Source organism: Gracilinanus agilis, unplaced genomic scaffold (genome assembly GCF_016433145.1).
Source record: "Gracilinanus agilis isolate LMUSP501 unplaced genomic scaffold, AgileGrace unplaced_scaffold59818, whole genome shotgun sequence".
Classification (NCBI taxonomy): Eukaryota; Metazoa; Chordata; class Mammalia; order Didelphimorphia; family Didelphidae; genus Gracilinanus; species Gracilinanus agilis.
Window position 1 is genome coordinate 1 of NW_025395233.1, and position 12,061 is coordinate 12,061.

Genomic DNA, 12,061 nt, shown 5'->3' on the forward strand with positions numbered 1-12,061 from the left:
CAAGTGACTTGCCCAGGGTCACACAGCTGGGAAGTGTCTGAGGCCGGATTTGAACCTAGGACCTCCTGTCTCTAGGCCTGACTCTCACTCCACTGAGCTACCCAGCTGCCCCCTTACATTAATGATTTTTAATTTTACTTTAGATCCAGGCTCTATATATTTATAGAGGGAAGGTCCAGACCATCTCTGGGGTGATCTGTTGCTATTTTCTTTGAATATCAAATTATGTTTTTCTGGGCTCTCAAGAACAGCTTAGGCTGGGAATATGCAAGCTTTCAATGTTCTCAAATTGGTTTAATCCTAGGCAATGTCTGATTACTGCCTTCCCTGGTTGTATCTCTGCAAGTTTCTGACCTGAGTTTGAGTTTGATCAACAATAGGTTTCTGCTAGACTCAGCTATTAAAAGCCAGCTGGGAATCTCTGGTAGTACATAGTGACAAAACTGTAGTCTTACCTTTGGTCTAGTATTTCTTCCTTGGCTATTTTTTTGTTGGCTTCAAGACTGGGATAGAAGCTGGAACTTGAGATTCTGCTCTGCTACTGGTGTCTGAGCCATGTAGCTGCTGCTTGCTTTGAGTCTTCTGCTCTTTCTCAGTACATTTCTGAAGACCTTCTACCATGTCTTACTGACAGTGCTGCTCTTGTATGTAGCCATTCCTCACTCTGCCCAGAATCTATGGTCCAGAGTTGGATAGTGGGTGACAAAACTGTCATGATTCCCTACTATGTTGCTAGGGGTCCTCTGGTAATGCCTCTAGGATTTCCTCTTGCCTTGCTGCACAGCCTTTCCCCATGCATAGAAATGCTTCATGTGGGGGATGCTTCTGGCCAGGCAGTTTACCAAGGGTCTGCAGACACCTGTTTTTTTCCCTGTGACTACCTGGACTAGAAAATGATTGTGACTTTTTCTTCAATTTCCTCATCAGGATTCAATCTTATGGTTTTTCTTGGGCTGTTTGGAGTTTTGTTGAGGAGCTTCATGTGTTTCTTTCTACCCTTATCATCTTAACTCTTCCCTCCTATTTTGCAAAATCCAGTGTAATTCTGTTAGAATTAAGAGTTAATCCTAATAACTAGATGTAGCTATTGCTTTACAAAAATTCTTGTGTATTTTCCCTTAAAACAATTAAATTTTGATACTTGTCTTTTTCCTTTTTTTTTATTGGATGGTCTTCTTATGCTTTTGCATAGGGTTCACACTTCAAAAATAAATATACTATTGATGGTATAGAAATTAGAATAGACTATTATTAAATTTGTGAAATGGCTTATTTTTATGAAATAAAAGCATTTCTATTGACCACACAAGATTTCTTAACATATTAAATTGGCATCTTTTGGTAGCTGATCAAATAAAAAGGATAATGAACATCTCATGCCTTTTTCCATGTATCTGTATACCTGCAACTGCTATAACTCTTGCTGTTTTGCTTTGAATTTTGTATTTGAGGCACTGATAAGATTCATCTGACTTCAGCTCTGTGAACTTGTTAGGCACCTGACAGTTTGATCCTGGAGGAGAAAATCAAATTGATTTTACCACTGTGTTTTTGTAATTGCCTAAGTCATATTTTATTGTCTCTGAGTTAAGATTAGAAGTTCTGTTTTTCTGTGAAATTAATGATCTGTTGTTATGTCAAGGAAATTTGTTATTTTTATTCTACCAGTCCACCTTTAGGGAAGTCTAGTTTGTTATCTCTGTCCTTCAAGGAAGTATGATTTGTTATCCATGTACTGCTAACCAACCTTGAAAGTGGACACAGTCAGCAACAAGATGGAAAGAGGAATGGTTGCTAGCCCTGTATACTGTTGTGAGGAAGATAAGATTAGTTATTGATTAGGTATTAAGAAGTATCTAGCAGGAAGGAGCTGGAGCTGGGAATTCCAGGATGGAATGAGGGAGCAGGAAGAAGTGACTTGTGCTCTGGGAAGGACTCCATTGGGGGTTAACACAAACTGTGGTTAGCCCTGGGAGCACTCAGAGTAAAAGGACATCCTGTATCCTGATTTTCCCCTGGGATCCAGAGTGGTGGCATCTAGCAGAGAGAGAAGATCAACAGTCCTGTGCCAAGGAAGAGGAAAAGTTTGAGATCTGGTGGACAGCGTTTCAAGCAAACCCTCCCTACTTGGTACCTGAGACCACCTTGGCTCTTGGCATCCAGAGATCATCAGTGGATTGCAGTGAGAATCCCAAAGCCACAAAGCCCATAGCTGAGCTGCTCAAGCCTGGCAGGTTCCAGGTCTGAGGCAGTCACCCAGAGACTCCACTGCTCCTTGGGCCCTGTCAGTTTAGATTACCAAGTTAGTGTAGAAATAAGTCTTTCCTTTCCCTATGGGTTATGTCATTAGATTTAAGGTTTTAGAGTGGATATCCCACCTTTTAGTTGTTCATAATTAAACACAGTTATATCCTGTTACCTTGTCTGTTGGATTCAAAGCCTCTGGCCTAGGGGGACAATTGGCTAACTGACCTTTGTCAGTTAGGAGCAGCTTGGCTGTCCAGGTCTTCATGTCCAGGTCTAGTCTCTCATAAATCCCAGTGTGTGTACCCACAAACCACTTAGTTTATTTATAATATCCCTGGTGACTCCATTACCTTTACTTATATTTCCTACAATACTCAGTCTTCTGCTAGTCATACCATTTCCCCCCATCTATGATGCTACATTTTTCTATGGATGCTTCTCCTTTTGCCTATAAAAATGATCCATAGATCCCATCCTGGGTTTTAGCTTTTGATGAAGATGCTAAGACCCCTATTTATTGGCAAATTCATGCCTTGCTAATAAATTTATCATGCTGGGAGTTTGTGCCTCAGTTTACCTTAATTTCAATTGAGACAATACTATTCCTGCTGGTATCATTATGTGTTGAATGCTGTCAAAGGGATGTCAGATAATATTAGAAAATCTAATTCTGTAACAGATCCAGAAGCCTCTTACTGAAGTGATTAAATAATCAGTCAAGCTATTTTGAAGTTCTTCATGCTGGGAGAATTTACTTTATAATTATCTCAACTATTTTTTAAAATCACATTTGTACTTTAGATCTGTCTTATTAAAAGCCAGTTAATTCAAATTGGCTATAGAAAACTTTTATTCCTTAGTCCAATGATCCATAATTTGAAAGGTTGCCATAATGTGTACTTAAATAATTTAGATGAAATTATAATAAAGTATTACAATGAAATGCTATCCTTTTGTCAACTTTAGAGCCCAGAAATACAGCATGGATCCTTGCTTGCTTTGGGATTCACAGTAGGACGTTATTTGGCTAAAAAGAAAACCAAAGTGGCAGACCTGCAAGACACAGAGACTAATACTGCATATTTGCCAGAGCAAGAACAACTTATTCAGAGTACAACTGAAACAATTGGTAATTGATATTTTTATGCTGATTCAATTACATATTTATAATTAATGTTAAATCTTTAAAAAAAATTTTTCTTTTGTATTTTCATTTTCTTTTGTAGCAGAGTACTTTAATAAGGTACATTTTCCCCAGAAAACTATTTTGAAGCAACAAACATTTTAAATTAAAATGTCTTTCTTTCTAAAGGTTATTCTGTATTTTTAGTAGTTGTAATAATAATTCTCTTTTTTAGCATACATAGCTACTTTTCATAAATTTTTTCACACTAAGATATCTACATGGAAGATTTTGTTGCTTGGAAGAAGAGAATTTTATTTTATTTATTTATTTTTTAAGCTCTTGCCTTCTGTCTTGTAATCAGTACTGTGTATTGGTTCCAAGGCAGCAGAGTGGTAAGGGCTAGGCAGTGGAGTGACTTGGCCAGGAATCACACAGCTGGGAAGTGTCTGAGGCCAGATTTGAACCTAGGGCCTCTTGTCTCTAGGTCTGGCTCTCAATCCACTGAGGTACCCAATTGGCCCCAAGAAGGGAATTTTAAAAAATTTACTCCATACCCTGATGATTGTCTTTAAAAACATGAACATACATGCATCCATTTAAAACTATTATCAGAAATTTGGTACATTTTAAATCGACTTCCAATAGAAACCAATTTTCAAATAACCTCAATTTCATTCTTGACACAGAGGGAACTATGTAGAATGTCCTCCTTATGTTCTTTTATGATGTGTTTGCAGGTTCATTTTTGGACAGCACTTCTCCTCTCTTGGCAATTGCTGCTTGTACAGCTCTGGGTGAAATCGGTAGAAATGGTCCTCTCCCTATTCCTAATGAGGGATCTGGCTTTACTAAACTCCATCTTGTAGAAAGTCTACTCAACAGAATACCTTCTAGCAAAGAAACAAATAAGGCAAGAGCATTTTTAAAAATTTCCAGTTTAATTCTATGATTTTTATTATTCATCTAGTATAACTATGTTATATGTTGGAAAGACAGCAAATAAATATTAACTTGGGCCTGGAGTTAAACAATAAGGGGAGGTTAAGCTGAATTACCCTTCAGAAATTGCATAGTTCTTTTAATGATCTTATGATTCTCCATGAAACAAAAGTGGTAACATTAATACCAGCATTCTTCCAGGGTTGTTGTATGGCTATAAATCATAGACACTATTCTGAAGAATTGAAATTGGCACCCAAAGGTCAGTGAAGAGCCTCATGGTGAGCTTACTTAGGCTATAGTGCATCACCAACAAGAAATTACAGAGGAAAAGTGGTATACAGGTTGTTGTCAGAGGTATTTGTTTAAAAAAGAAGGTGAGTTATTCATTTTGTGTGAACAAGGAATAACGAATTGGCTTTTTACATGCAGCATTTGTTTCCTCACGGTGTTAGGAAAAGGTGAGTGAAGTATCTAGCTTATTATTAAAGGTAAAATGTTTCCCTCTTCAACCCACCTCTCTAAATTAAGTTTATGGGAGAACATGGACAAGAGTGGTACAAAACAGGGTAGTCAGGATGGGTGGTTGTCATTTGCATCATTGGAGGGAATATATACATCAGAGTGATCAGTGATCCCTAGTGTCATTTCAGCATTTTGTGAGAATGTAGAATGATTTCATGAATGCAGAAGAGAGATCTTATGAGAAATATGAGTAGCAAGAGATTATTTTCTTCTAGAGGTATCAGGAAAGGCTTCATGGAGGAGTTGAACCTTAATGGATGGAATTTTAATAGTCAGAAATGGTATCCACATTTAGGAAATGGAATTAGTCAATAAACATTTATTAAAGGAATACTATGATCCTTTACTGATTGCTGGGTATACAAAAAGAGGTAAAAGGTAGACCTTGCTCTCAAAGAACTCATATTTTAAAAGGGCGAGGCAACAAGCAAACAAGTATGTACAAATAAGCTATTAAGAAATTGGCAAAGGTTCCCTGTACATGATAGAATTTTAACTGGGATGTGAAGGAAGCCAAGGACTTTGGGTCAAATAAAGTGGAGGAGGTAGAGCATTCTAAGCATGGGGAACAGTCAGAGAAAATGCCCAGAGCCCAGTGAGTCTATTCCTACTATGGGAGGTGACATGGGCAAAGGTAGGATTAAACTGGAGGAGGCAGAACGAAAAGAGGAAATAGTAAATCCCTTTTAGTCCAGTTCAGTCAGTCCTAGGAGCAAGGGAGTCAGGCTCCCACTGGTCTTATACTTCTTTTCATCTAAGTTTGTTTGTTTGATGTGGTTGTGGGCATATTCTGTTACTTGGCACAGTCCATGGATCTGCATTGGGAAAAGATATTTTCTAAGTACATTTAGGCTTACAGAACTGATTCTTGTTCTCATTTGGGCAAACCAAGTAGAGATGACATGCCTGTTGATCCAAAGGGAAGGACTTCAAACCTGAGATTTCTCTAAAGATTTAAAAATCATACACCAGCCTAAAATTTTGTTTCTTCATATTGTTAGGATAAGCCAGTTAACTTCTGGAGCCAAAAAGGTTATTTTAAGCAGTCTTAATTGTTAGAATGCTATTTCAGAGAAATAATAATTGGTATTTTAAAAAAGTTTTGAAGACTTGTTTGATTTTAAATCTATATTCCTTTTTTTTTTTGTTTGTTTGTTTGTTTTGTTTTTTAAACCCTTGTACTTTGGTGTATTGTCTCATAGGTGGAAGATTAGTAAGGGTGGGCAATGGGGGTCAAGTGACTTGCCCAGGGTCACACAGCTGGGACGTGGCTGAGGCTGGGTTTGAACCTAGGACCTCCCGTCTCTAGGCCTGACTCTCACTCCACTGAGCTACCCAGCTGCCCCCTTAAATCTATATTCCTAAGAATAAAAACACCTAACAATAAAAGCATAAAAAATAGTGAACTAGAATAGAAATCAATATGTTGATAATGAAAAAGGGATATATCTTATGGTCTTTCTGAGGTTTGTACCATTAAAAAAATGGATATTGCCATCTTATAACTGACTGTTGGAAGAAAATTACATAGTGGTAGCATATACCTTTTGGCTTTTGGACTTTACTTATGATTTCAATAGAATAAGGAAATTTCTTCTACTAGTGAGACCCCTACCCACTTTGTAATGATCTTCCACCCCACTGTGCAACCAGCTTTTATTTTTAGATAGTTGATGGATCTCCAAGCAATTTATTTTGGAATCATATAACTAGCTGTATCAGAAGCAGGACTTTGAACCCAGTTCTTTTTGTCACAGAGGCTGTTAAATTAGAAGATTGAAATGAAAAAATTTTAATATAGCAAACCTATATTTAATGTTCCACATTTTCTTTCTTTTTCTTTAATATAGAATATAGAATTAATATAGAATTAATTTTATATTAAGTTTGGGAGTTAGTTTCCTTTCCATTACTAGGCCAATACTTCAAGCTTAGTGAAATTGGGTACTTAAAGATGAACAGAGGCATCTTTATGAGAGTTATATGGAAATTACCCTTTTAAACTCAATATTTGAAGGAAGATATTTTCTCCTTTTAGATGAAGGAACGAGCAATCCAAACATTGGGCTACTTTCCAGTTGGAGATGGAGATTTTCCTCACCAGAAGCTCATTTTGCAAGGACTCATGGATTCTGTTGAGGTAAATTTAAACCACTAACTTGAATCATCTAAATAACTTCTTAGCCAGAAGTCCTTAAACATTATGTTTTTTAAAAAATAGTTGATTACTAGGTTTGAAAATAATCAATTTCCTTTGTAATTCTCTGTGCATTTAAAAACATACTTTTGAGAAGGAGCTCATGGGTTTCACCAGTCTGATTGTAGAGTGTTACAAAGGGTGAAGACTTCCTAATCTGACTCTTATTTAAGATTTTTAACTTGGTAATTTTGTCCATAAGGGAATTTGATTAAAGCTCTGTTATTAACTGGATAATCTAGTTCACTTTTATATACAGAAAAACATTAATACCTAAACTTGTGTGACTTCTCTCCCTTAGTGCAATTTTGTTGAATTTTCAAGTTACTAAGGGCCATCAACTAAATTTTGAAATGACTTCTATTATGTTTTTCTCCCCTCATTGGCTTTATATGCTATATACTGAAAAATACTGATTCATCTCTTGAATTTTTAAACAGGATAAGTGTAAATTGTAGGTGTTTAATAAATTATTTTTTAGTAAAATAAGAGCTTATGCAATTGTAATGTCAACTTTTGCTTCAAATAATTAAAGTAATTATTTTGTGAGTTAAATGTAACCAGTATGCCAGGAAATAATCTTTATGAATTTTTAAGGTGTTTAACTCCTTGATGGTATCTGTATTAAGATTTTTCCAGGCGTATTAAAATTAGTCTTTAATTTTTTTGTCTCTTACTGAGTGTCCCCACTTTTTACTCTAATCCTTGTGACAAAGGAAAAAGGAATTAGTATAATTGTTCATATAATTAGATCAGTGATTCACAAGCCTAGCAACCCTCTGTGATATAGCAGGTTTTGAGAAGAAATTTTTACTTTTATTCTTTCTTGATGTTAAAGATGAATGCATGCCAAGTACTTAGGCAAAATCAAGAGAGATATTACTTGCTTGTGAAGATAGAAGAAACTGACTTAGAGAATAGGTTGAAAATCAAACGCATTGGAAAAAAAGCTATATTGCAGCGTCTTTATAAAGAATCCTTGTTGAGTTATTGGTTTAGCAGCTTTTGCATTTTGGGAAAATACTTTCTTTCACCCCTGGGATTTATCGTGATTATATTTTATTTTTTCTTTTTTTAGGCAAAGCAAATAGAACTTCAGTTTACTGTTGGTGAAGCCATTACCAGTGCTGCAATTGGCACAAGTTCAGTGGCTGCTCGTGATGCCTGGCTGGTCACTGAAGAAGAGTATGCGCCTCTTTCTGGTACGCCTTTCTCAAAAGTGGGTTCTCATCGTTTGGCAGAAGCTTTTCTTTCTGTCTTCACTTTGAAAGCCTAACTGGTGTATAGATGTCAGGTTTTCATGCAAGAGGAATTGTAGCAGCCTGGGGGAATAAATGAGTCATTGAGATGGGTACAATGAAGAACTCAGTTTTTTTTTTTTTTTAAACCCTTAACTTCTGCTGTGTATTGACTTATAGGTGGAAGATTGGTAAGGGTAGGCAATGGGGGTCAAGTGACTTGCCCAGGGTCACACAGCTGGGAAGTGTCTGAGGCCGGATTTGAACCTAGGACCTCCTGTCTCTAGGCCTGGCTCTCAATCCACTGAGCTACCCAGCTGCCCCCAAGAACTCAGTTTTAACATGAAACAAATTTTGTTGATTTCTAATTTGGAGATAACAGAATCAATTAATATTTGAGCTGATTATCATTCATATCTAGCCAGCTTTACCTTAGATTACCTTTTATTATCTTTTATGTTCATTCAGGGTTTTATTACTAATCCAGAAAACTTTCAAAAGCTTGTGTTATGAAATAACTCCCAGCTCTAGGGTTCATGCCATTTTTGTTTCTGTTTCTAAAAGAGAAAATAATGCAAGTAGCTAGTGAAAAGTCCAAGAAGTGGTGATGACTGGAAATTCTCTAGGAAATTTGATTAGCTTTGGGGTTTCTGTGCCCATTTGAATGTCATTGGCCTCAGATTGCTGACCTGTTAAGTGTGCAGAGCTAAAAGAAGGACACAGGCCATGAGACTAGTTAGCAGCTGGTTTGTCTATTGGGAATGGAACCAGGGCTAGCAGTGTATGCCTATGCAAAAGAAAAAGAAGGAACAGAAGTCCAGATCTGCAAATTCAGTGCCAGATGCCTTTAGAAATCTCTAACAGAACAGAAATTTTATAAGTCTAAACAGAAGGTGAACACAATGAAAAAACCCACTGCCTGCAAAAGAAACCATTGAAAAAGAAAAGGAAGCAGATGCATTGTAATGAAACAATGCTTGTTGATTTATTAAATGCTTAAGATTACTTATTAACTTCCAAAATACTAGAAGAATCATCAATTCCTGCAGCAATACTTAAGTTCCAAGGGAAATTTAGTTATCTGTCAACAGTGATCTAGATAGAACATATTTGGAAACAGACACTGGATCAAAACAAAATACCTCTTAAATGGCAGGTGTGAAATGGATATTTATATGAAAGTAATTTTTTTTAAAAGAGTGAGAAGAATATGTCACTACTCTCACAGTATTGACCATTTTTTCTCTTTCCACCTTAGTACTCTAATTTTGGCTTCTCAGATATCTTTATTTCCTCTACATCTAATAGAATTTCCTCCCACTCATACATTCTTATAGTTTCAACTGCTTCAAGTGTGTCTGTCATTGCAGACTCTGCAGATGAAGTTATTAGAGTATAAGATATAGACCTGAAAAAGAATGATAGAAACCATTTAGTTGAAAGTCCTTACTTTTATACATGAGAAAACTAGGGGTTAGAAAGGTTAAATGGTGCCCAAGGTTACACAAATAAAGGCCTGGGCCATGTGAAACTTTCGCCATTCAGTATAGCTGGTCTTTAGAGAGACTGTAAGTCCAATACTGAACTCTTTAGAAATGAAGAGATGTTTCTTGGATATAGTAACCACCGAGATCTGGTAAGAGAAGTTGCAGAGTGATGTCAGTAAAGGGCAAGGATCTGGTAAAAGACAGCAAGAAATATTCAGATTCTACATCTGGGACTTTTGAGTTGAGTATATGAGAGAATGTGCTGAAAAGAAAGGCCAGGGTTACAGTATCATTGAAAGAGCTAGGTCTGGTGGCAGCTGGGTAGCTCAGTGGATTGAGAGTCAGGCCTAGAGACAGGAGGTCCTAGGTTCAAATCCGGCCTCGGACACTTCCCAGCTGTGTGACCCTGGGCAAGTCACTTGACCCCCATTGCCCACCCTTACCACTCTTCCACCTATGAGCCAATACACAGAAGTTAAGGGTTTAAAAAAAAAAAAAGAAAGAGCTAGGTCTGAGTGAGAGCCAAAAGAGTCTAAAATGAAGGGAAGTTTTTAAAATTATAAAGCAGGAATTCCATAAGGTCAAGTGAACCAGAATTCATTTAGATATGAAATGAGACACTTGGGTTGGGGAATCGGATTAAGGTGGTCAGGGATGGGGAGGCATGGCAGCATGGGTTAGAGAAGATAATCCATGGGAATGGATAAAAGTATGGGGACATGAGGGCAGGTGGGTGGCTCGGTGGATTGAGAGCCAGACCTAGAGATGGGAAGTCCTGGGTTAAAATCTGGCCTCAGATACTTCCTAACTATGTGACCCTGGGCAAGTCACTTAACCCCTATTAAGCCCTTACTGCTCTTCTGCCTTGGAACTAATACACAGTTTTGATTCTAAAATAGAAGTTAAGGGTTAAAAAAAAAGTATGGAGATTCAAAGTCTGACTGGTAAGACTTGTTTGTGGTAGTATGAAGGTCACTGTGAAGGAGCTTAGTACAGAATGTATGTGTCTCATTCAAGCATCAGTCTAGCAAAATATGGGCAAGCCCAGCACCATAATAAGGCTGACCACTCAGGATGGATTTTTTTTAGTTGTTGCTATCTGTAAGAGAGAAAGAAATGCTATTAATTGCATTGATGCAGGAGAGTATGTACCCACAAGTGAGATCACAAATTATTCTAAGGAACAAGAGTTTACAGGAAATTTACTTTCAATTGAATTGAGCGACTGAATGAACTTGCCTTCAACTTCATTTATTCAGGGGAATAACCAAAAGAGTAAAAATATTTTTTCATTTTTTTTTCTTTTTTTACCCTATCTCTACAATGTTCACATCCAGTAGAGGCCAAAGTGAATGATGTGGTTCCATGGGTACTGGACATGATTTTAAATAAGCACATTATCAGTCCTGTCCCCCATGTGAGGCAGGCTGCCTGCATCTGGCTCCTTTCCCTAGTGAAGAAACTGAGTACCCATAAAGAAATCAAGGTAAGTAGCAGTATCCATTATTATGAACTAGAAATGTGAGCAAATTTATTGAAACCCAAATGTGATATTTCTAATTTAAAGCTATATAAATGGGTCTGACTGTTTTATTCTTAAAATCTGACAATGAGATAGAGGGCATTAATTGTAGGAGACTGTGTCAGAAGATGGATTTGAAGTAGGAAGGGATAGGCTCTGGTATTTTGATACACTTCTGATACCTTAAAGGTATAATTATATTAGAAGATCATGAGGAAGGACCATTAAGTAGTGTGAGAAATGAGAAGTTAAAGAGAGAGAGATGTAGGTTATACAATAACGAGATGAATACTTATAAGTAAAAAAGGTAAGTGAGTAAGTCTTGCCCCTATAATATTGCATGTCAGTCTAATTAGAGCTTGCTTCAAGGATGTAGATATAGATTGGAGAGTCTAAGATATTTGACATTGTCCTGAATCATTCCCAGTCTGAGAGCTAGGGATAATATTTGACCAAAGGTTTTTGTACATACAAGTAAAGTCCACTTTTTTCTTCTAGTCTCATCTCAAGGAGATTCAAAGTGCATTTGTTTCAATTCTGTCAGATAATGATGGTAAGTATTTGGTAAATATAGGCTTTCATGCATTCTTATTTAAGAACTGAAATTCAAGGCAGAATGGGAAAAAGAAAAGAAAATCATTTTTAGCTGTATTTTTAAAAAAAACCAACTAAGAGTAAATAATCAATACAGTAATACCAAGGAAAACTTCTGTGCTTACAGAAAAATTCCTTTTTTTTTTTTTTTTTTTCAGAAAAATGCATCAAAGGCATCCATTTATT

At 36.7% G+C, this 12,061-nt stretch overlaps 1 protein-coding gene across 1 annotated transcript; it reads left to right on the plus strand.

The window, feature by feature from the left end:
• Positions 1-6,875: 6,875 nt before the first annotated feature.
• LOC123256498 (proteasome adapter and scaffold protein ECM29-like) lies at positions 6,876-11,834 on the plus strand (the record flags this gene model as incomplete). The annotated part of the gene is made up of 4 exons (XM_044685099.1): positions 6,876-6,977; positions 8,113-8,236; positions 11,097-11,245; positions 11,780-11,834. Coding segments are annotated over 4 exons (430 nt in total), but the record flags the coding sequence as incomplete, so codon positions are not given.
• Positions 11,835-12,061: the final 227 nt, after the last annotated feature.